General features: G+C 39.1%; 1 protein-coding gene and 1 long non-coding RNA gene across 5 annotated transcripts in view; both read right to left on the bottom strand.

The window, feature by feature from the left end:
* Positions 1-404: 404 nt before the first annotated feature.
* Positions 405-6533, bottom strand: LOC138747192 (uncharacterized). 2 transcript variants are annotated; one of them, XR_011347353.1, is made up of 3 exons: positions 5990-6533; positions 3872-4007; positions 405-1708 (listed from the first exon to the last, which is right to left on the bottom strand). It is a non-coding gene; the product is annotated as an uncharacterized lncRNA (long non-coding RNA). The 2 variants fall into 2 exon arrangements; XR_011347354.1 differs by lacking the exon at positions 5990-6533 and adding an exon at positions 5028-5242.
* A 2445-nt stretch (positions 6534-8978) lies between these two features.
* Positions 8979-26516, bottom strand: part of sdk1a (sidekick cell adhesion molecule 1a) — a 681074-nt gene continuing 663536 nt past the window's right edge. For 2 of the 3 annotated variants that reach the window (XM_069906185.1, XM_069906186.1), the window contains 3 exons: positions 24406-24526; positions 23529-23658; positions 14325-16143 (listed from right to left, as the gene is read on the bottom strand). In XM_069906185.1, the coding sequence (XP_069762286.1) occupies positions 15865-16143; positions 23529-23658; positions 24406-24526 (530 nt within the window). In that variant the 3' untranslated portion in view covers positions 14325-15864. Of the gene's footprint in view, positions 16144-23528; positions 23659-24405; positions 24527-26516 lie in introns of all 3 variants that reach the window. The other variant, XM_069906184.1, reaches the window with a different exon arrangement.

Below are 26516 nucleotides of genomic sequence, written 5' to 3'. Positions count from 1 at the left end.
TTGCACCATCTGTTATACCAGTAGGGTAGAGCCAATCTACAGTCATAACCAGTAGCAAGCAGTCAGTATAATACATTACATCACTACATAGTTGCTGCAGAGAAATGGATCGGAGGTCAATCCACAGGACCATAAAAGTGGCAGAGAGGATCACTGGAGTCTCCCTCCCTCCCCAACAATGTGATCTACTGGATCATTGTCTGAAGAGGGCATGCAAAATTATTGAGGACCCCTCCCACCCTGCACACAGCATCTTTTAGCTACTCCCTTTGGGAAAGAAATACAAGAGTATCAGAACCAACGCCACAGGCTGAGAACCAACTTCTTTCCATGGGCAGTGAGAATGGCAAACAACCAAAAGAACTGCTCACATATTTATGAAACAATATTTATTTATTTGTGTATTGTTACGGAGTCCAGAGGACCCCCAAAACCAGCAGCAATAGGTATGCACCACAACACAGCGTTACTTAAACAAAAGTAGTTTTTAATTATATTTGAACAAGAAAACAGAATTGAACTTTCTTATTTCTTAACCTACCTAACTACTTAATCCCCCCTCTAATACTAAGCGCAGGTGTGTGTAATGTCTATTTAAGGTTAGAAAAGTTCTTTGGATCACAATCTAATCTCACTGGTTACAGGCAATTCTTGTACTGTGCACAGAAGTTAGCATTGGCAAAGTTCACCAGTCTTTGGTGCTCAACAGGCAATGGTTACCACTCAGGAGGGTTCTTGCTGGTTTTCAGAGAGAGATTCCTTTTCCAGGACATCCGCAACTGATTCCTTCTCAGTCAGTCTTGCTGACGAAATTTGCCCCCTTCAGGGTTCTCCAGTTGATCCTCTTTCTTTCAGGTCACCTTTCACACTGCCAGTCTTCTCCTTTGACTGGGCAGCCTTCCAAAGTTTGCCAGCTTTGTCTTTCTGGAATGGATTTTTGTGACTCCTCTCTGTTTCACACTCTCCCTCTCTGAGAGCAAAACAGTTCTCCTCTGCCTGAAAAGATCACATGCTCTCCCAGGCAAGCTGCTGTCGATACTTTGTTGCCTCCTGCAAAAAGCATTCTGCAAAAGTCCTGTATTTTAAAATGTGCGTGTGCAAGCTGCTCGAACAATTCCTCCCAAACCACCTTTAAATACTTTGTCACAGTATATGAATACTTGTCCAGCATATATGTTGTTTGTCTGTATGTGTGTTATGTTTGGTTGTGTGTCTGCATGTTGTGCACCGAGGACTGGAGAATGCTATTTCGTCAGGTTGTACTAGAACAATCAGATAACAATAAACTTGACTTGACAAATGTAACATCACTATTAAGAGGACGGCAGATATTATTCATGAAATTACATGAGCCAGTTAGCCCAAGGGGATTGTCAAAGCAGATTTGAGAAAATGACAATTTTTGGATTGATTATTCATAACTTGTGGGATGTCACAGAGATCAATGCTGGATTGCCACTACTTACAATCTATATTTAAATAAGTAATTGAATTTACTGCAGACAAATTTGATGATGACACAGAGACGGGTGGGTTTATTTAGAAATACAAACATTTTCCGAGAGATTAAACTTTTCACATCTATTTCATAATCAATTTTATTCCATAATTCAATAAAATGTTTTAAAATAGGTCTATTTCTATTTCCCACCAGTAATTTTGACTTACTCCTTTTTCCATGCACAACCAATTTCTGAGGGCTTGGAATCTGGATAGATGTAAAGAGAATAGAAGATTGTTTTGAAGACAGAAGATTTATTACTTTTGAATGAATGAAGAATAAATTTAATGGGTCTAATACTTTTTTTTGTTATTATCAAGTTAAGACCTTTTTGATTGATAAGATGGGGCCTACTTTGATGTTATCGACTCAGAGTGAATTGGAATGATTGATTTGTAGTACTAAGGTAAATAAATTTATTTCCATAATGCACAATTTATTTAAAAGAAAAGTACATAAATTGAGATTAATATGGAAAACAGATTTAAACAGACAAATAAGTGAAAAAATAAATGGATGCAACTATGTTGGGATATTATGACAAAAATCATTAATTTTAGATACAAATTTTTTTGCATCGGTTATACTTAACACCTCAAAAATTAAAGAAATTGAACCCTATATTATCAGATTTATGTTTTCAATGTGGTCAAGAAGTTGGATCTTTTTTGCATCCTACTTGGGAATGTCCTAAAGTCAAACAATTTTGGTTGAAAGTTGGGAATTTTTTGGAACAAATAATGGGAGTTAAGTTCCCACAGGATCCAATGTTGTTTTAGTTAGGCAATGCTAAGATTATTAGATCTAAATTTAAATTAAATATTTCTTCTTTGGCTTGGCTTCGCAGACGAAGATTTATGGAGGGGTAAATTAAATATGTATCAAATGGAATTTACACGAATGGCTTTAGCAGTTTCTAGAAGGATGGAGAGGGTGGCATGCAGAGTTATGCAATTGTATACCACTTGAGAAGATTACTTATAATTTACAAAATAGAATTTTTGGAAGACATAGCACCCATATTTACATGATGTAGGTATGAATGTTTAATAAGCACTCTGTAGACTCTCTCTCTTGGTGACCCCCTGACACCATTATATTATTAAAACTTTGTTATGTAATTTACTTTCTTGGCCTTCTCCAGTCTGCTTTGTTTTTTTGGGGTTTTTTTTTGGGGGGGGTGGGAGATAGGGAGGAAGGGATGGGGGGGGGGGATTTTTTAATACCACATGTATAACTTTTGAAAATGTTATTAAAAGAAATGTACTTACCTTTGCAGTTTAAAAATTGCTAAATAAAATAAAACTTGTGAGGAGAACACAAGGACTGACCAGAGGGATAGGTTAAAGCAATGCCTTTCAAACTTTTTCTTTTCACTCGCATACCATTTTAAGTAATCCCTATGCCATTGGTGCTCACTGATTAGTGAGGTGGGGGGGGGGGGGGAAGGCTGAGAACCACTGCTCTAGACCCAATTTTTAATGAAATATTTGCTTGAGAAAAATTGTCATTGGTCCATTTCCTTTAGAGTTAATGAAACTGTGCACATGTCGAGTCAATGAGGTACGATTAAAACAGTGGTTTTCAACCTTTTTCTTTCGACCCACATACCACCTTAAGCAATCCCTTCCTAATCACAGCGCACCTATGGCATAGGGAACATTTAAAGTGGGAGTGTGAGTGGGAAAGGTGGAGAACCACTGGATTACAGTAAGCAGCTATTTTTTCTCTCAAGGATTTGAATTCTCTACTTCAGAATGCATTTAAATGGAGATTGACAGCCATTTAAACTACAAATGAGTCATAGGCCATGGGCAAAGGGTGCGAAAGTGGTGTTGAGGCCAAGACTGCGTCAACCATGACATATATCAAAGAGCAGATCAAGCTTCAGTGGCTCCTTTGTGTGGTGCTTATCTTCTGAAGATGCACCACCTGTGATTCCAGGCATCTGATGTGTTCTAGGTGCAGCGACTTAATGCTTCCAAACCAAGAGGCATTGATGATACGGGACACACTCCATAAAATAGATAGGCCTCAGACGAAGGACTGCTGTTATTGGCCTTTTGAATGATTTTTAAGTGTCCTTGACCTGATGGCTGGAGATCGTTAAGACATTTTTTTGGAATATTTTACTTAAACATTTTTAGACCATACATGTAGTCATATACAAAAGCAGACAAATTTATGCTGCATAATGGTTACAACCCAAACCATCCCACCCACCCCAAAGAAGTGTGAGAGATCTTTAAGACATATTGAAAGAGATTTGGATCATGACAAGAAATAAATTAAACTAAATTCGACATCAAATAAGAAAAAGTTGAAATAGTAACATAAAGTAAAATAATTCAACCACTCACTTTCACTTACCTTTTTCACAGGCCACTGACTCCTTTCAAATGATTAGTCCAGCAGGGCAATCATCTTCTGCTGTTTGTCTTCCACCTTTGTCCATGAACACATGGGGGATTACAGGATCACTGGCTGTGACCCAGCTTAATTCTGTCTAATGAAAAAAGTGCACATTTAAATCCAAGTTCATCATCATCCCATTCCCAGATGCCGAGTGATTATTTCCTCCGGTCTCCAATAGAAATAACGATGGCATGGCTCAGGGAGAGAAAAAGAAAATTCAAACTCTGGTGGTGAAACGACCAAAAAGTACAAGCTACTTTCAAAGTAGTTTAATTTAATTTGAACAATTGTCCAGAGATGATACTGAACTCTTGACCTAGAAGAGTTTAACTCTTGTCAGTATTGTCCTAGAAGCAGATCTGTAACAAATTTAGTTCATGAAGTTAATTGTCACTTATCAATTAACAAATCCAGCAAGGCAACTGATTGAAAAAAATGATTCACTGATCCACATTGCTAGATTTGGAATTTAGTTCTTTTTTCAAACAGGCTGGCTCATCAGAGGAGAAAGTTGTTGCACGCTACACTGTCTCAGTTGGACTGTAAAGACGTTCACTATTCATTAAAGCTGATTTATTTCTGTTCTCTGTTCCCCATAAGAAACTTTATGATTGAAGCATGCTCAGGAATGGAACAATGCCTCAGTCTAGAAATGCTGCGCAATTAATTGGTTGCCAGAGACAGCCTTCCTACCTTTCACCTCACTTGGATTAATGGTGTTGGAATTTTTTTTCCCCAACTAGAGAAAATGTTGCTTTTGGAAGAATTATGAAGTTCCAAATTTCACCTGCATCGTCTTGAGTTAAGGTGCAGTGGCAGAGAAACTGAGGCTGTGCCCAGTTCAGATGCTAAAAGATGTCCAGTGCCTTTTTCAGTCTAAGGCCCACCTGGCTTCAGACCTAACATGCCCACTAGTGGCAATGACTGAGCAATATTTTCAAGTCACAGGCAGCTCTATAAGCTACACATCTTTATCTAATTTAAATTATTTTATTTAACATTTTTAAAGAATAAAAAAACACTGCAAACATGCACTGAATGTGAAAACTCCCAATCAACATCAAAGATCAAGCCACTTTAATGAGAACCCCTGTTCCTGAAGTTTCCTCACCAGTTTCCACATCCTTGGTTCTGTTGTAGAGCTGCCTCTACTTCAATGTGGCTTTGACTTCAACTGCAGCAATGTCGAAAAGCCTGATTCACACAGATAAGGGTCATAAGGGGCAGGATCTGCTGAAGATACTCCTTCGCAATTTTTGGCCAAAACTCAGAGATAGATGAAGTCTCAAATACATCTCTGCATCACAATCGTTCTGAAGGTCAATGAGTTCATCGTGCACATCATCAAGGACTTTGTTGACTTTAACAAGAAAGGGGTCCCTCACCAGTGCTAGTCCTTCTCGGCTGATTTCTGGGAAGGAGGGCAGGAATTTTTCTCAGAGGCAGCTGAGATGGAAGACAATTTCCTTTGCAACACCAGCATCCATTCCATTAACAGCCTGCTGCTAAAAGAGATTCAAACATGGTAAAGGTCTCCCCCTCAGCCCTTGTGTTTCCAGTTTTCAAGGTTTTGTATAAATGCATTGAGAGCATCAACAAACTGGATGATAGTTGTGTCCTTGCCTTGAAGCCTGAGATTCAGTTTGTTCAATTGATCAAAAACATCCACAAGGTAGGCAAGGCAAAATACCCTCAGCTTTTGAATTGAAGCTGGTTTCCAGTTCTTACTTTCTTTGTATCTTCAAAATCAACTGTAACTCTTCTCGTAGTTCAAACACTCGTGCCACAAAGTTTCCTGTTGATAGCCAACACACGTTGGTGGGGTAGAGCAGGTTCTCATGGTCTGAATTCATATCTTTGCCCAATTGTTTGAATAGCCGAGAATTCAAAGACCCACTTTTCATATACTGTACAACTCCGTTTATCTGAAATGGTCGGGACTATTTCAGATAAATGCATTTTTTTTCCGGAGAACTGGTCATTTTTAAAAAAACAGCCCAGGAGCAACAGCAAATCTCTTGTAGCAGTGTTTAAACAACAACAAACAACATTAAAATCATGTTTAATTCTCACCAAAAAAAAATGCTGGCCATCGTCAATCACTGACACTTCCCCACCGAGGCCTCGCTCGTGCTGGGAGCCTGAGAGTCCTGGTCCTGCCTGGGAGCTTGAGGTCCCTGCTGCTGCAGCGAGCCCAACGACCCTGGTCAGTTCGTCTACGAAAAAAATTCAGATAAATGAGGATTTCAGAGAATCTGATTTTGGATAATTAGAGTTATACTGTAGTTCACAATTTTGATGACTTGACCAGGATTATCCTGACGAGGAGGTGGAAGGGGCTTTGAACCAAGAGCTTGCTGATGTAATATACAATGAACAGCAACGACTTTTGGAGATTGATCTTGTACAAGAGTTCAGAGCCTCCTTTTGCTCCTAACATGGCAGATGCACTGTTGGTGCAGACTCCACACCATCAAAACATTCTGATACCTTTTCCATCACATCCATGGCTCTGGTGTTTATCTCCAGTGAACAGCAAAATAGTATTTCTTCCTTGATTGATTCTCCCTTCACATACCAAAGGCAAGAAGCTATGAACAAGATGAAACATCTGTGGATTTATCCAGCTGAATAGAGAACTATCCAAATGTTGCATCCTTGATTTCTGCAATCACCATTCTTTCATTTTGTTTGATAAATCAGCAATCCTCTTTGGCTCTGTCGAATTTGACAAGGGATTTTTTTCCAGCTTCATTTCACTTTCCTCTCCAAGCACAATCTGAACCATCTTCAGGACACATGGCTAGATCAAAGTCTCTCCAACTTTATGAGGTTTCTTCTGTTGTGCAATAAGGCTGACAGCTTCTATGAGATGCTTTTCTTTCTTTAGAAATGCTCAACTGCCATTCAAGTGCTGACACTTCATGTTCCCTTTCATTCACTTGAAAAAGGTTCTTATGTTGGTGTTGTGGATGAATCAATGTCAGATGGAGCTGCAAGTTGGATGGCCGCAGAGAGAGATTTCTGAGAACCTTATGACAAAGGATGTCTAGTCCTTTAAATTCTCCATGATCATAGAAAGAAGTGAAACCGAAACTTCATGTATTGTTTATCATACACTCGTTTTGTCATTTTCGACACCCCAGTAAACTTGTAACATATGCTACAATCACACAATCCCATCCAGGGTAAATTTTCGGAGAAAATTTTTAAAAAATTTGCATCCAAATTTTAGAGAATATATCATTGTCTTACCTTATAAACAGGTCCCTCTTGATTCTTGACCAAAATGAAAAACAACAAGCAGTAAGAAGACAGAAAGCACACACTTCTGAATCAGTCTTGTGTGGAGGACTGATAGGAACTGTGGCTGAGTGCTGAGCGCCAAGCCACTTACATTGAGAGACGGCCAGATGACTTCACTGACCTCAGTGGCAGATTGTTCATCATCCCATCCAAGGTCACCCAGGAGGATTGAGACATGATCCCAGACCCACCCTGATGTCAATGGGTAGGGAAGTCTCTGTGGCCCACAAGGAAACATTCTCTGGCCCACTGGTTGGGAACCACTGTCTGAGAGAATACTCTGAATGATGAAATGCAAGAAAGCACAAAGGCGTCACTGGTAGTGGGAACAATGTGTCAAGTTTAGCATCTCATTATATCGTATCTTCCATCTCTTTATGCTTTGTAACATATTAGGAAGCTGGACTGTCTATCTCGTCTGTTTGAAATGTCGGTTTATAATAGCAACTGTCTGTGTAAACTTATACTTTATTTCCTGCCAGTGGAGTAATTTTACTGCCACTATTGGTAAGAAGTTTAATTTTGAGAGTGTTAAATGTACATATGCAGTTTCTACTATAACTATAGATAGATGAACCGATAGAGGAATCGCTAAGTTAGGGACAGAATGCATACCTTCAAAATAGAAACAAGTACATCTTATTCTGTCTGATCAAATTGCAACATTGGCTTTACTGGAAAATAACACTTTGCAACCTCTAAAAACTGTGCTCATCTAATGAGAACAGACTAGGAGGGAAGGATATGGTCCAACCAGGTGGTATTGTGACTAGGAAATATCATCCCCCATGTTAATTTCCTGTTTTGACCATGTGCTCACGCCCCGATCACAGGGATGACTTGCTGGCCCAATGTGACTCCTAATCCTGCCCCACCCAACAGATTTTTGGAAGGAGCAACTTGGATTCTACCAATTGAGTTCTGTATGCACCCAGGTCCTAGAGGTGGGAGGTCTGTTCATCATCTACTGCACGCTACTGATCCACTTTAATAGTCCACACTTTTTAATTTATTATTTCTGAGATAGAGAGCATCATTAATATTGCCTGATAATTCCTTTGACCTACCGTCGTTCTTTCACTGGATGTTCTACCAAAGCTTAGCATTCATATGATTTTTTTTGTTGGCAATTATTTATTAGTTCACCTCTTCCAATGATCGAATTTGCATTGGAAGTTTTGCTGATGGGGATAGCATTCATTTCTTTTTTGCCAGAAAACTCAGTTAATACGCACAATGCTCACATTATATGGAGAAGCACTCCCTCCCTCCCTACCAGCTCTTCCATGAATATTACCTCAATACTCCAGCTGCGCTATCATTTTAACCAACTCCAATCCTCCTTAACCATGGAAAATAGTATTTTCCAAATATCCAATATTAAAAATTGAGAATAAAAATAACACTTTGGAAGGTTGCAGATTTCTTTTGAACTTACCATGGACGTTCATCTTGGTTGCTTACAGATGGACATTATGAATCTTGAAGATTCCATGACCACCTTAAAGAATTGGCAGCCCTATCGGCTATCAGAAAAGTTAGTTTCTGATTTGGGAAGCATGATCTCATGACATCATTGCAATTGGCCAACAACAGGCAATTTCCTTATGCAAGGTAGAATCATGTGAGGCAAGTTTCAAGTTAAGAAAAAACATTCAAACCACTTTTCCTTATTCCAAGGTCACAGTGACAAGTTGTGTGATAGGGCCTTCAAAGCTGCACACACTTTCAATTAGCACACGTTGTGAAGACAGAATGATTTAGCAAATGAGCAGCTTTACTAAAGCTTATAACTGGAGAGATTCACCCAACATTATAATAATGACTGGTACAAACCTTTTAAACAAAATATGCCTGGCATATTTTAAACTTTCTCTCCGACATGATATTTACAAAAGACAGGGCGAACCATGTACATGTAGTGGCAAAAAATATAATCTACAACATTTTTTTCCTTAACAGGAATCAAAGCAGGAGAATGAATTTAACAAGAAGTTAGACAGTATTGTTTTTGATTTGAAATAAAGTCGAGAATATTCCACTGTGAAGGGAAACAAATGAAGTCAAATGCCAAATAGAATATTAGGTATAATAAATGTGCCAGGAAATTTGGTATTATATCTGTTGTTTACTGCATTTTGCTGAGAACAGATCGCAACCTTTCATCTGCTTCTTTCATACTTCATTGGGATTTCACAAATGGGTACAAGTTCAGCTGTACAAAAAAAGTATCTTAAAAATACACATTCTTATTGTTACCAAAAATGTACCAGTCATATCCCTTACAAAGAACCAAATACAACGAAAAAAATTGCAAATGCAGACATTTGATTATATTCATATGGCTTGAGGATGCATTTAAACAGTGCTCTGGGTAATGTTTCTGGGATGACACTGGTAACACATACTAAGTTCCTTTATAAAATAAATCAAGAGCATCCTCCATATTTTATGTGTACTTTCACAGCAGTTTCATCTGAATAGATCTTTTCTTATGAGTCAACCACTAAATACAGCTCCCATGAAACCATGGAATCTGTAGTCAAATACCTGCAGTTATCCACCAGTCAACTGAAAAATTACTGTTCCATTTCTCTCAAAGCAGGTGTTTCATTGTTTACAATGTGCCAAGGAGTACCATCGCATGTTTTCCCCAAATACTGTTGATCTTTATTGAAATACACAAGCCATCATTTGCAATGTTGGCACGACAGCAAGAGGATTAAGGTGTCTTTTTCAGGCAGTTGAAATCTTCAGGGAATTGTGTAACCTCAATATCAGAAAAGCAATAGAATTCTTTTTTATTTATACTAGATTAGAAGCATTCTTTCTCAGTATATTGGAGAAAACCTGAAAGTTCACAAAATCAATGCAGTGAGTTTCTTGCTAACATAAACAAAGCTTTTAAACTAAGATATATTTGAATAAATCAAGTCCACACGATCCCTCAACACACAAACTTGCTTAGAAGTACCAATAGTTTGGGAAATAACATTTTAAACAAGTTAATTTTCTTGTTTTTTTTGGTTAAAAACAAACAAATAAGTTTGAAGATAATCATCATTTTGAGTAGAAAAAATATTGTACGTCATGGAGTGGATAAAAATGATTTAACATGATAAAATGTAAAAACTAATCAATATATAACAAGGCAATACTATAACAAATATGATTTGCTATTAAATATTATTCCTGATAGCTGTGATGAAATGCATTTTAGGGATGCAGTTTATCTTCCATCGATGGGTTGGGCCTGAAGGCAGACTGATTAACTCAAAGTGCTGCGAAAAAAGCTCAAAATTAAAAATTACCAGATACATTTAAATAATATAAAAGACATTCTTGAGGTTATCTACAGATTCAAGTTCAAATGTGTTTAGACTGTAGAACATTGACAGCACAGTACAGGCCCTTTGGCCTATGATGTTGTGCCATCATATATATACTTAGTTAAATGACGATTGTGGAACTAAGCCGACATTCTTTCCAAATGTCATTAAACTCTTCCTTCATTAAAAGTACCCTATCTCTTTTGCCAGGAAAAAGTCTCCACAGCTAATTTTGCTAAATCATTCTACAATTTACTAATGTGGCTTATTCAGTGAGTTTCTTCAAGGGTCGACTTCGCTCATTCAGAGAGAAAGCCAAAATGTGGTGGCAAGAGGTTAATTCCGAGGTCCAAACACATTTGTACATTACTTAATTGCTGAGATGGCAAATTTATGATTTCTATGTGCAGCATAACATGATAAAATATAATTTAACAAGAAATGAAACTAAACAAAACATGACACATTTTTCATTAATATAATCTATAAAAAGATAATGACATTCAATGAAATGTTAACAGACCTGGATTTGAACGAAATTGATCTTTGTCTGATGTAGCTCGGTCTTCTCAAGCACAACGTACAACTTGAGTTGCTTTATTCCACTGGTTTCTTCAAACATGGACACTTCCTCAGTCTTCCACTGGTATGTCAGATGGAAGCTAACTGTTGAGACTGGGCGCCATCTAGGGGCTCTACTAACAGAGGTGATCCTTGAATGGTTAGGGCAGTGGATGAAGCCCTGTCCCTGGCTCACTTTCTGGAGTGCTATAATTGGTTAATGAATTAACCAGAACATAAACCTAATGCTAAGTGTATGATCTATCAGGCAACAGTGATCATTACCCCTCCCTGCAAGCTCCAAGGACAAGCAACTTGCACTTCAACACACTTCAGTAATAGCATCAAAACCATTTCAACAAACTAATTCAGCGAATCCCATACTGGCAGCGGGTCCCACATCTAAATCCTTCAAACAAATCAAGAATGTGTCCTGTTCATTTCAAAAGATCTGAATACTCTTTCTCTTTTGCTTGGCTTCGCGGACGAAGATTTATGGAGGGGCAATGTCCACGTCAGCTGCAGGCTCGTTTGTGACTGACAAGTCCGATGCGGGACAGGCAGACACAGTTGCAGCGGTTGCAGGGGAAAATTGGTCGGTTGGGGTTGGGTGTTGGGTTTTTCCTCCTTTGTCTTTTGTCAGAATGTATGGAATTGCACAACAATTTTCCTTTTATTTTCTTCTTCTCTTTTCTATTTTTAAAAAATTAATAGTGTTACATAATATAACAAAATTCTATTATAATGAGTTTGCTTACTTGGTTACAGTTGTGTCATTGTTCTACATCAATCCCTTTTTTGGTATGTATTCTTATATAAAAAAATCTAATAAAAATATTGAAAGAGGAATTGCACAGCAAACTTGGAAAAAAGTGGACATTTATATTCCTTTCTTTCAGTATGTTCAAATCAAAGGTTCTTGGGCTACATTACAATTGAAAAAAGAAATAATTTAGATTAAATTGTGGTTTCATAGAGATATATCACAGTAACAGGCTGCTCTAGATGACAAGCCTGTGCTGTCCAATTGCACCCATACGATCAATGAACCTATGAACCCGTGCGTCTTTGGAATATGGGGGGAAACAGAACACCCAGAGGAAACACATGCGGTCATGGGAAGAACGTACCATCTCCTTAGAGACAGTGGCGGATTTGAACTTGGGTTTGCTGGCACTGTAGGAGTGTTGCACTAACCGCTATGCTAATATTTAAATCTAACCAATTCAAGCTCTGAATTTTGGCTTCAGTTTTGTTGAGGTAGGCAGTAACAATGATCATTCTTCCTACAGCGTTGTGTGAAAAATCAAAGCAAACCAGAAGTGGTTTTCCTGATCTGACTGCAGATCCCTGGAAGGCTCAAGCATTGAAACTTCTAGTTATAATTAATGGACACAAGTGGTATCATATCAGCACCTCCATAAATAACAACTCCCTCTAAAAGGACCACAATAGATGCATGACAGGCCTCTGAGTACTGATGAATAGAAAGTTGGGCTATAAGATCAAGGCAAGGAGGAGGTGTCAAAGTATTACTGAGGCAGATATGGCACCCCCCCCTCCCCACCCCATTCTTTCAGGATTGTTATTAATGCATGAAGAACACCCTCTGGCTAGTTTATTGGGACTGCAAAAAGGGACACACCAGGCTCCTGATAATTAGAAAGACAAATTTGGTGGTTCTCAGATCACACGGCTTTAAGTTAATCAGGTGAATGTGGCAAAGTTGTAACCTGCTTATTCAAATCAGTTGTGGGAGATTTCAGTAGGACATGGGTTTTACCACGAGCCAGATCCACAGTATGGCTGAGAGAATTGCCATGGGCATGAAATGACTGAGGTCTGATGTTCAGCTCATTTGTAGTCAGAACAATGTGGCATATATTGGAAGACCAAGGTGCCTGCTGCTTTTCAAATTTGACTGGCTTGTAACAGGGGGAAAAAGCTGGGAAGTATGTAACTGCCAGATAGCCAATGGAAGATATGACACGAGATACTTATTTAATACAATAAAAACATAAAATGCTGGAAATATTCAGCAGGTCGGGCAGCTGCTGTGAGGGTGGAACCAGAAAGAGTTAACGTTTCAGGTCAGGGGTCCTTCGTCACATGTCAGATTCACAGAAACTGCAGTTTATTGTTTTTCATTCATTGTCAAAGGACTAGGCTCTGGATCAAGAGCCCTGGACCTGAACTGTTAATGATTTCTTTTTCCATAGGTCTTGTCTGATGGGCTGGATGATTTCAGCACCTTTTGTGTTTGTTCAAAGACAACCGAGTGGGGAGGTGGATGGGATTGGCACAGACTTCAAATGTGGCAATCCATTTTCCATTTTTTTCTACCTTCATCAACTTGCCTGTTCTGTGACTATGTCTGCTACACTCTTTGCTCCTTAAGGAAGGATGCACCATCTTTCCTGCAGTTGCTCCAAAGCTACCTCAAGTTTTTGAAAATGGTGGTGCTGCCAGAGCTGGTGCAGACCCGTGGGGAGCAGAGATACAGTGATCCCGCAGGGTCCAACCACTCAGTCAACTGCCGTCAGCTCCGCATAGGCTTTGAATGGCCTGTTAAAGGAGCCGATGGTAGTTTTATTTAAAATCTCGCGACCGTGGGGTCTGCACCCAAAATGGTAGCACCCATGTTTGGCAGCAGCCACGAGGGGTTGCAGACTCCAGGTGAGCGGAGGACTGGCGCAGGGCAGCAGAAAACAGGGAGATCATCCCCCTATCTGAGGAGAAACAGACCTACTGGACTGTGACCAGGGTGGCGGACCAGTGAGGGGGCTCTGTGGCTGAAAGTCCCACGCATGCAGTGGGCTGCTGGCAACTCGAGGTGAGCAATCTACGGAAATTAGGGGGTTGCTGGAGACTGCTGTTGGGAGACTAGCGCTGGGCTGCAGACTGCTGAAGACTGGCTCGAAACTGGCTGAAGGGGTATCGGGCATTGTAGCCAGGATGCAAGGGGGTTCCTGGCCATATCAGATGTTCAGATCTGGAGCTCGTTGCCAATGGTTTGGACTGGACTCTGTGTGGCTACAGAGGTGGTGGAGGCAAATTTGGGGAGACTCTGGGGAGACTCACCTTTCTCTGACTGTAAGAGGCACTTCAGGCAATTTCTGCCGAAGCCGAATTGTCTGCCTTATAGTAGGCAAGAGCAATTTCATGAAATATGACACTGTTTTAATACAATGACAATAAATGGAATCTTGATCTTTTGTGCATAGCCGCTTGCCACAATCACAGTTAGATTTTATTTATACCTGTTTAGCAAATGTTGGAACATCAATATGGTCCATCTCTATTGTAAGATCCAATGCTCACTGGTCTAAATCCACACAGTCAAAACCAGGTTGATATAGGATGAGGTGTTTGATTGGTTTAAAAAGTTTGTTACAAAAGCACTGAATTAATGAAATGAGTGTTTCTTCATGGAATTGATCTGCCTTTCGTTATTATTTAATTTTTATGATGCTTTTTATTGTTCATTGACCATCCTAATCATGCCAGATTTAAGGAGACAACTGGGTCATAAGAATGTCAGAATAGATAGAAACACCAGATTTCCTTTCCCGCAGTCTATGACAATCCAGTCGTTTCAGGATCAGGCTTCGCAAGTCAAAATTTAAAAAAAAAAATCCAGATTAATTGAATTATCAGAATTTAAATCCTCCATCTGCTATTGTGGGACTCAGACTTGTGACTTTGAATCGATGGTCCAGAACTTTGATTGCCATTGCAAGAAGTTAACCACTATGGTATTAAACTCTGAGGTAAAGCCATGATACACAGGCAGCTCTCTGCAAAGCACATTTATGAAGCCTGAAAAAAAATTCAGATAATAAAAGACAAAAAGTTTGTGATGACAGGTAAACGGGTGAAAAACAGTCTTAAAAGTCACTCTTTTTATCCTGAGAATATAAAATCTGTGCTGAATTAAGTGCAGCTTGAAGAACACTCACTTAAAGAGTTTGTGACCTCTCAAGCTGCCGAGAATTAAAATGATTGTTTTTTTTTTCCCTATTCTTTTCATTTTATGATGCATTTTATGGAGTCTTGGCCAGCAAATGTCTTCAATACGACTTACATTTTCTAAAGAATTACGATCATGTAGAGAAACTGCTTTCAAAGGTTGGAAAAAAATTAAGGTTTTCACTTTTTTTTCCAGTTGGTGGTGGTACTGTAGATGCGGCTTTTTGTTTCCACAGTTAAGGTACCCAGTTCTGAAGCTGTGATTAAATTATAAGGCAATGATAAAAGCTGCCTGAAACATGCCCTTTCACATGCAGTGGTGACATCTGCAGTTCCTTCCGATTACCTCGGCAAGAAGCAACTCTGCTTAATCTCTGTAGGCCAGCTTAACATTGTGACTTTTTTCCTCTGTCTGACAGATGAAGCCTTACTTTTGTTTGTCTGGGCTGCTTTCACACCAAGCTTAAAAAATTATGTTTTGTGATATACTTTAATGCCTTCAAGATGGGGGGTACAAGGCGGGGTCATATTTTTATAAACGGAAAAAGTATCAAAAGAATCTAGTAACTGTCACATTCAACCGAATGGGACACCGATTTTACTAAACACCACTACACCACTGCTGTATTGGCATAATGAAATTACCAACGTGTAAAAGGCACTTTTTAGGCAGCTTTGGAGATGACAATTTCCATTAGACAGTTCTGTTCTCAACTGTAGTTATGAGTCATTTCATCTGGTCCACAAGCGAAGGAATTGTCTTGCGCTGTTCAAAATCGAATATCACACAAAGGAAGAAAATCCAGTCACAGGAGTCCTTGACCCAGAAGCAGGCTGGCCTGTGGGCATGTAGGCGCCACCCGAGCTCTGTGTTGTGATCACCGTTGGATAGTTTGACTCCTGCTCACCATCCGTGCATTCTTCGTACGTGTACGCTGAAGCTCTTGGAAGTCCCTTTGGCTGCCTTTTCCATGAGTTGAAGTAGGTGGGATCACTCATATAGTGATTTGTGAATGAGTGTGTGCTTTTTGGTAATTCACCTTCATAATCACTGTCGGTAGCCTGTTTAAAAAAAAAAATTCTCTGTTTTGTCCCCAGTTTTTGTAAATAGACTTGATTTTATTTCTAAAATTAATTAAACATCCGGCAATGGTGATCCAATAGGCTCTCTGACCTCAGGGCTGTATATCAGAATAAGATACACGAGAATACCCCATTATGGTTTTCGATCTTTTCTACTCTTAATTGAAAGATTTTATCTTCTCATATTTCAGATTCAGGGACAATTTCATTGCATTTTGTTGTCATGGCTGGGATATCTTATTACACTTGGATCATGCACTCTGGATAGCAAATGGAACTTTTTCTTTGGCCTCTCCCTGGTAATTGAACTGACCTTGTAACATGACTAAGACCTTTCTCCTATCTTCACAAAGCAACGGGGCATCGTGGAGACCAGATTTACTTTCAGTCTTTAAGGAGACTGAAAATTTCTTAAATATCAGGTAAATGAGCAGGATCAGAGAATGTTGATTTTCTTGTATAGTCCTTCTGGAAGAACAGAATCAAAGCTTTTCATTTCCATGTTAAATTATTGCTTTATAGTTAGCCTATCCATGTACTGTTACTATCTCGCACTACATAGGAACTAAATGAGCTGCAAGCTATCTTGCTGCGTGTTTTATACAACAAAGAACAATGCAGCACAGGAGCAGGCCTACATGTCTGCCCTGAACATCATGTCCAAGTTAAACTAAGCATGCAAGTGATTCAGCAAAGTAGATTTCCATTTTTAACATCTGATGCTAAGAACCTCTTGCATGCAGCTCAAAGGAGATTATTAGGCAGGGACAATCTGTAACAACTGTTCGCATTTTGCTTCCATTACTTCTGATGCACCAAGCTGTCGTTTGGGTCTTGGCCTGAATGACCAAAATATACGGCAAATGATTTAAAAATACTACTCAATAAACCTATCACACAATTATGGATTCCCTAAGACAATAGGAGCAGAAATAGGCTTTTCAGTCCATCGAGTCTGCCACATCATTTAATCATGAGCTGATCCATTTTTCCACTCCACCCCCCTGCCCGGCCTTCTCCCCATAACCTTTGATTCCCTGGTCAATCAAGAACCTCTGCCTTAAATACACCCAATAACCTGGCCTCCACAACTGCGTGTGGCAACAAATTCCACAGATTGACCATCTTCTGGCTGAAGAAATTCCTATGCATCTCTGCTCTAAGCGGACACCTTTCAATTCTGAAATTGTGCCCTCTTGTTCTAGACTCTCCTGCCATGGGAAACAACCTTTCTACATCTGCTCTGTCCACGCTCTTCAACATTCAAGATGTTTCAATGAGATCCCTCCTCATTCTGTTAAATTCCAATGAGTACAAGCCAAGAGCAGTCAAACTCTCCCCATACCATAATCCTTTCATTCCCAGAATCATTCTTGTGAACCTACTTTGAACCCTCATCTGCATATCCTTTCTTAAATGAAGAACCAAAACTGTTCCCAATACTCCAAGTGAGGTCTCACCAGTACCTTAAAGCCTGAATATCACATCCCTGGTCATATTCTACCCCTCTTGAAATTAATGCCAGCATTAATTTCTACACTGACTCCACATGTATGCTTACCTTCAGGCTGTCCTGTACGAGGACTCAAAGGCCCCTTTACATTTTCAATTTTCTCCCCATTTAAAAAATAATCTGCTCATTTATATATTTTTTCTTCCAAGGTGCATGACAGTATATTTTCCAACATTATATTTCATTTGCCACTTCTCTGTCCATTATCAAAGTCCTTTTGCCACCTCCCTGTTTCCACAACACTACCTACTCCTCCATCTAACTTTGTATCATCTGCAAACTTGGCCACAAAGCCATTCATTCAAATCATTAATGTAGAACAGAAAAAGAAGCGGCCCCTCCACTGACCACCGTGGAACACGACTAGCAACTGGCAGCCAACCAGAAATATGATCCCTGTATTCCCACTCTCTACTTCTTGCCAATCAGCCAATGCTCTACCCAGGCAAGTATGTTTCTTGTTCTACCATGGACTCTTGTCTTGTTAAGTAGGCTCATGTGCACCACCTTGTCAAAGGCCTTCTGAAAATGCATCTCCCTATCCAGGCTGCTTGGCACTTCTTCAAAGAATTCCAAGAGGATTAGAATAATTGTTGGCCAAGCTTTGTAAGTATTGATAGCAATACATGTGTAACTGAGAAAATTATATGTCTTTCCTTCAGTGGAATTATGATGCAGAAATACAGCAGGCAGGTGGAGTCAAACTGAGATTGGTTACGACATATTAAGTGGCAAAACTGTGAAGGGGCACATATCTCAGTCTTGTTTTCAATTCTGTTCTAATTGAGCATGGCTTGGTTCAATCCAAATCTAAAACAATTGTAGCAACACCATTAAAATTATTGTGAAAACAATCAACTACTACAAGGCCAGCATTATTGAGCATCCTTATTGGTTCATAGGAATCACGTGGATATATTCTTTATTATTTTCTCCTAATTTTCTCTTTGAGAGCAATGGAAATTTAGGAGAATGCTACCAGATAAATGGGATAAATGGGAGTTTTTCAGGTTGGCAGAGAGTGGTAAGTGAGGTGCCGCAGGGGTCAGTGTTAGGCCCACAACTGTTCATCATTTACATTGATGACTTGGAGGAGGGGACAAAATGTAGTGTAGCCAAGTTTGCGGATGACACCAAATTGAGTGGAAGAGCAAATTGTAATGAGGATGTGGAGAGTCTGCAGAGGGATATAGTTAAGCTGGATGAGTGGGCAAAGGTCTGGCAGATGGAGTGCAATGTTAGTAAGTGTGAGGTTATCCACTTTGGCAAGAAAAATAAAAGAGCTGAATATTATTTAAAGGGTGAAAAACTACAGCATGCTGTTGTGCAGAGGTTACTTGGGAGTGCTTGTGCATGAATCGCAAAAAGTTAGGTTGCAGGTGCAGCAGGTTATTAAGAAGGCAAAAGGAATGTTGGCCTTCATCGCAAGAGGAATTGAATTCAGGAGTAGGGAGGTAATGTTGCATCTGTATAAGGTACTGGTGAGACTGCACCTGGAGTACTGTGTCCAGTTCTGGTCTCCATATTTGAGGAAGGATATACTGGCTTTGGAGACGGTCCAGAGGAGGTTTACTAGGTTGATCCCTGGGATGAAGGGGTTGACTTATGATGCAAGATTAAATCGTCTAGGATTGTATTCGCTCGAGTTCAGAAGAATGAGAGGAGATCCTATAGAAACATATAGGATTATGAAGGGTATGCATAGGATAGATGTAGGAAGGTTTTTTGAGCTGGCTGGGGAAACTAAAATGAGAGGACACAGTCTCAAGATTCGGGGGAGTAGAGTTAGGACAGAGATGAGGAAAAATAGTTTTTCCCAGAGAGTAGTGAATGTTTGGAATTCTCTAACCAGGGAAGTGGTTGAGGCTGCCTCATTAAACATATTTAAAATTCGCTTAGATAAATTTTTACATGATAGAGGAATTAGGGGATATGGGGAGAAGGCAGGAGTTAGGTCATAAATTAGATCAGCCATGATCGTATTGAATGGCGGAGCAGGCTCGATGGGCCATTTTTGGCCTACTCCTGTTCCTACTTTCTATGTTCCTATGTTCCAGCTATAGAAAATTTTAGCAGTAAGGTCAGGTTGAAGAGACTGGGGATGCAGTCTTTGGAACAGAGGAGACTGAAGGGATATTCAATTTAAAATTATGGGGTCCAGAAAAGATGAGGGCCAAAAAACTGGAGGCATAGATGTAAAACTGATAGGATTGGATAGGAAGTAAATTGAGAGGACCTGGCTTGAGGGTGAAAGGTTTTGGGGGAACTTCTTCACTCAGAGAGTGTGGGAGTTTGGAACAGGCTGCCATCTGAAGTGGTAAATGTGGGCTCACTCCTAAGTTTTAAGAATAAATTGGATAGATACATGGATGGGAGAGGTCTGGAGGGTTATGGATTGGGTGCAGATCAGTGAGACTAACAGAATGATGTTTTGGCACAGACTAGAAGGGCTGAATGTCTTGTTTTCTGTGCTGTAGTTTTCTGTGGTTCTATGAGGAACTCCCGGATGCATGTGGAGTTTACTGAGTGCAAGGGCAATAATGGCAGATAAAGTCCTCCTCTGTTAGTTACTTGCCTGAATGTATATTTGATGTTCTGACTCCTGGGCTCAAAATTGTTTATTCCAAAGTTGCAGTGAGTACCAGTAACTGAATAGACTTCGATAAGTTTTTTCAGTTGTAATTCAATGACCACAAAGGTACATGTGTAAAAGGTATATATGTTTCTCTCTATAACACATAAAAGCACACTTCCCATTTCAATTTGTCTATAGAAAAAACTTCCACAGTCGATGTCATAGCCTTGTCCCTTTACTCTGAAATGGCCCTCCTGGGGAATGACGCCTCACACGCCAGGCTGCTGTTCGTTAACTAATGGACAGATATCAATTGATGAGAGCAAGTAGACAAGGATGTCCTTTATCTCCAGCTTTGTTTATACTAGCTATAGAGCCATTAGCAGAAGTAATTAGAAGCAACTTGGAAATTAAGGGATTTGAAGTGGATGAAGAGCATAAAATTTGTTTATTTGTAGATGATGTTTTAGTATACCTCACAGAACCTGAGACTTCCTTAAGAAAACTACGCTTTAACTTGGAAGAATATGGTAAAATCGCTGGTGATAAAAATAAATTGGGACAAATGTGAAATTATGCCTCGCACAGATTAGAGTTATTGTTAAAAAATACTCAATTATAAAGATGGGATTAAATACTTAGGGATTCATACAGACAATAATTTTTAAAAACTGCATAAATTGAATGATTTGCCATTACTGAAAAAAAGTTGATTTAAAAAAATAGATGACTTAACCTATAACATTAATAGGAAGGGCTAATGAATATATTCCCAAGAATTCAATATCTCTTTCAAACCTTACCTATACTACTGCCACAAAAGTTTTTTCAAGAATTAAATATACATGTAAGGGAATTTCTATGGAAAGGTAAAATGTCAAAGATTAATGTGGAAATATGAATTGGGAGGCCCACAGCTTTCTAACTTTAAGAATTATTACCAAGCAACTCAAATGAGATTTCTTACTTCTCTCTTTGAAGGAGTAGAAAAGCTGGCATGGGTTAAAATAGAGTTAGATAAAATAGGAGAGAGATTAGCAGAGGAATTTATATACAAATGGGATTCAAAACTATTAACTGGGGTTAAAGAGACACCATTGCTGAAACATTTGATTACCGTTTGTAAAAAGATAAATGATGAAATTGGAATAAAAGGAAGTACATCACCTAAGGTGCCTTTAATTCAAAGCCAACATGTTCCTTTTTCAAAGGATAACCTATTTTGAATCATTTGGTTTAATAAGGGTATTAAAAATACTGAAGATTGTCATGAACAAGGTCAACTGATGTTCTTTGAACAATTGAGGAATAAATATGGAATACTTAACAATGCTTTGTTCTGATATTTCAATTGAGATCACATTTAAGGGAAAAGTTAGGTTTAGAAACATGGTTACCCATTTGTAGTGAGGTGGAAACTTATTATGAGAGGAACTAATAAGAAAATTACTTCTGCAATATATTTTTTACTGCAAAATGGAACGATCAAACAAGGAGTGCATAAATCTAGATAGAAATGGGAGCTGGACAAATATTATAATTGATGAGCAAAGATGGTTAGATCTCTGTCAAGACAGTATGACAAATACTATTAATGTAAGATATAGACTAGTTCAGTATAATTTTATACTTCAGTTATATATTACAGCACAAAAATTGAATAGAATGAAATCAGATCAATGTTTTAGGTGTGGTGAAGACACAAGAACTTTCTTCCATTCAACTTGGTCATGTGCCAAGGTAAAACCTATTTGGGTGGATCTAAGGAACTTCTTAGAACAAGTTACATGTACTATATTTCCACTGAATCCAGATTTATTCCTATTGTGAAATATAGAAGGAACAAGATCTAAGTTGAAATTATCATTCTATCAAATGAAATTTGTTAAAATAACAGCAGAAGCAAGGAAATGTACTACAGTGACTTGGAAATCGGACTCACATTTAGGCATGGGAAGATGGAATGCAGAAATTCAATGCTGCATTCCTTTATAAAAAATTATCTATAATTTGAGAAATAACATTTCTATATTTTTGAAAATTTGGAACACGTACATGCAAACTTTAGGTATAAATATGTGGAAATGTTCTTCCAGCCTCTTGAGACCTGTGTTAACCTTCTTCCTTAAAATGAAAATGACCATATAAAATCTGTTGAATTCCAGTTGTTGGGGAGCTATATTCCGGGCAGTCCACAATACTATACTTTTTTTTTTCTTACTATATATGATTGTTTACACATATATTATTCTTTATGAGGGGGGAATGGGGAGTGAGGGGTTGGGATAGGGAGGGAAGGGGAGGGGTTATAACCATCATATGAAAATTTCTTTAATTTAAACATTTATGATATTGTATAATGATTTATTAATTACATGTATGGAAAAACAAATTAAATATTTAAATGTAACAGCTCTGTAGTGGAGAGAGTGGAGAGCACCAAGTTCCTTGGAGTTCACTTAACTAGTGTCCTATTGTGGACACAACATCTCCTCACTTGTCAGGAAGGCGCAAGAGGAACTGAACTTCCTGAGAAGACTGAAGCGGGCAAGACACCAAAACATCAACCTTTTACAGGAGCTCAATCGAGAAAGTGCTGGCCAGCTGCATTACAGTGTGGTACAGTTGCTGCAGAGAAATGGATCAGAGATCAATCCATCTGAGCGTAAGAGTGGCAAAGAGGATCAATGGAGTCTGCCTCCCCCACACCTCCCCCCCCCCCCCCCCCCACCCACCAACACTGACATGATCTACTGGGATCGCTGTCTGAAGAGGGCATGCAGAATCATTGAGGAGCCCTTCCACCCCACACACAGCATCCTTCACCTGCTCCTGTCAAGGTAGAGATACGGGAGGATCAGAGCCAGTACCACCAGGCTGAGAAACAGCTTCTTCCCACAGACAGTGAGAATGCTGAACGACCAAAGGAACTGCTCACACTGACCATCCAAAGCTCTCATATTTATGAAACATATGAATAGTAATCCTGAATATGTATTGTTTGTCTTTGTGTATTACATTTGTGTGTGTGTGTGTGTGTGTGTGTGTGTGTGTGTGTGTGTGTGTGTGTGTGTGTGTCTTTTGCACCGAGGACTAGAGAACGCTATTTTGTTGGCTTGCAATCAGATGTCAACAAACTTGAGTAAAATCCATGACCAGTGGCAGTACAGAAAAACAAAGTAAAAATTAAGCACCCTGTATTCAAACAGACTGGAAGTGTGAATGGTGTCCCCTCTCAGGAGGAATGTAAAATTGAACAGAAGAATTAACATTTACCTCTGATTCTGATATTTCAATGGGTTTTTCTGTCAAAGTGGTGCTCTCTGTCAGCACCATTCCATTATAGTTATTACATAAATCCTCATCGGAATAGCGTAACCCTCCCGGGCTGGGCCTTGGCGGGAACCTGGTAACAATGAAGCAGAAGAGAGATTATGATTGCTAGCATTTCTAACAATCAATAATTTCAAGTTTAAAGTCCAAAACATTGCTGGCAATGAGAGTTGCTATTACAAATATGTTTGTTTATTATTGGTAAATAAATTATTTCTACAAGGTATAAATGAATTATGGTCACAATGAGAAAATACTAAATTATTTGCCTGAGAACGTAATGACACACCAAAGTAAATCATATGGTCTTTGATGATTTTCGGGTTTAAAAATGTATTTGTACTTCATTCAGTTCTGTAGCACTGAAATATAGTAAAGCTGCAGTATCAATACAAGAAATGAGCAGATTCTAGATAGAAACAGGGAGACATATCCAAGAGGTTTTGTATCTGATATGAGAAAAAAAAAATCATGGTACTGCTTATCCAGATATACATGTCGCTCAGAATAAATACTGAATAGATGTATGCATTTGGCAGAGAAAGAGTTAATGTTTTAGGGCAATTAAATATTGTTCGGTATGTTATCTTACCATTAACTGCCTTTATTTCAGCTATCTGGTATCCACAGGGCTTCATTTTTGTTTTTAAAAGAGTGTCTGACATTTTAAAACTATCTCGGTGTTAGAGAAGTTTCCTCTGGCGCTATCTGAACCCTTCACTTTTTCTGGGAGCGAGAAAAGCTCAGTTCATCTCAGGAAAAGCTGTAACTGCTGTGATAAGCACCAATCAAGCCACCGTGATCATGCATGAGTCCTTACCTGGTGCCATTTTTCTTACAGAAATTGCTCTTGATGGTCAAGTGTCTGCTGTTCAGCTCCAGGGCAGTAAACCCTCCATTATCTAAGGTGAGAGTTTCTTCCACGTTTGAACTATTTTTACCTGAAGCACAAAACAGCTACCGTCAGTAAAGACTGAAGATGTTTTATATTGGCATATACATCTGAAGGCTTGAATTAACTTTGACTTTTTCATAGCAGAAAATACAGGCCTTGGTTCCTCTTGTAGATCGATAAAAAGTTGTGGTTTCATGTCATATTACTGTATTTTTTGCAAAGTTACAGGATTACTATGAACATCAGTAGAATTCAAATAAAGGCAAAGATTTGAAGAACAAGTGAATGAATTAAGTGTTTTTATTTTAATGCATCATATATACTCGTTTAAAAATCGACCTCATGTAAAAGTCAACCCACCCCCCCACCTTATTTTTGGCCCAAAAATCTGGAATTTTCTATATATCTCATGTAAAAGTCGTCCCTAGGCTTTCACCTCAGCCTTGGCCGCCACCCCCAGGCTGGAGATTCCAACGTCTTTGATGCAGATTTCCCACCCACCCATTGACCAGAGCTCCTGACGTCTCTGACGACACAGATGCTTACTGCAGTCCTGACCTCCCACATTCCCGCGCCCATACCAACTCCCTCTCCAGTTCCCACACCAGCGTCAGCCTCCACTGCTGGATTCCACAGACTCATCCCCCCTTACCCTTCTCTATCCCCTCACACCTTTCTGAATTGAACTCTCATCTCCTCCTTTGAGCCACCCCTCCTTTCTTTCCACCCCCTTCCCAAACCCTCTGTGTTTTTACTTCAACCGTGGTGCCTGCAGACTTTCCCTTTTTACTCTTTCTTGGTAGGACGTGCGTTTCGACGTGCAGACTCTGAATTATTACTTTAATTCATTGTGTTATTGTTCTTTATTCATTTAGAGGTCATTGGACTTCTGCTACTCATACTGTATTTTGGATTCTACTGTGAATTTTATCCCCTCAAAAGTAGTATCCATGTAATAGTCAACCCTATAAATATAACTAAAAAAATTTGACTTTTACGCAAGTATATATGATATAAAGGGAAATAATGTTTATTGGATTAATATTTTTGTCATCTATTACTGGGAGTGGATGAAAGTCCAAAGCCAATATACACATTTTATGATTAATTTGTCTAAATTCAGTCACATATCTTTGAGAATTATGTGGTTAAAAATGAACTTCATCTGGAATGCATTACAAGTCCCAGACTATCCCCAATATCTTTGAAGCTCTACAGATCTTGACACAGATTCACTTAGTGCTATCATACCAGAAAATGGAAGACTTACCTGATATATTCTTTACAAAAATGGATGCAAAATTATGATCGAACACCATACGGTTTTAGAGCGGTTCAAAGAGGGTCAACGGCACAACCAGGAAATAGAAAAGTAATTAAAATAGAGGCTGAAAGCACAGTGAAAAGAGAGGTGTTGAAAGGGCGAAGATACTCCTGGGATCAGAGAACATTGGACCCACAATAGATCAGGCAACGGAGGATGCAGGCTAAGATGTGGAACTTGAGATGATTAGACAGAAATGGGATATAAAAAGGCATTTGAAAACATGAATGAGGTTTTTCAATATAAAATGGGGTTGTGAGGAATGGAGCAATCAGTGTGAAAAGCAGATTGACATCAGATATTTGGATGAATTGCAGTCGATTTAAGGAAGGACTTGAACTGTAGGTAAGAAAAACCGAACCTGGAAATGATTGGGGCTTTGGAGAGTACGAGTAAAGTATATTCACATATAGATTCCAGAGTGATTTTGAATATAGAGTTTCAAGCTCAGATCAGGCTGGAGTCGGGTGTGATTACGTTCAGTGAGTTTTTACTGGAACCAAACAAGATGCTCCAGCCCTGCTAAGATTTAAGTGAATGAAGTTCAAGTTCTACAATACTGAGAGAGCACAGTAACAGCAGTAGATAAAGGTGATTTAAATAGGGGAATAAATGAGTGTTGTTATTAACGTGCAGGAGATTAGGTGAATCCAGATAGTGCCATGAAGAGCCAACACATATCTCAGGAATGTCAGGATGCCAAAAGGGGAGG

Source organism: Narcine bancroftii, chromosome 12 (assembly GCF_036971445.1).
Source record: "Narcine bancroftii isolate sNarBan1 chromosome 12, sNarBan1.hap1, whole genome shotgun sequence".
Lineage (NCBI taxonomy): Eukaryota > Metazoa > Chordata > Chondrichthyes > Torpediniformes > Narcinidae > Narcine > Narcine bancroftii.
This window is presented reverse-complemented; position numbering and strand designations above follow the sequence as displayed.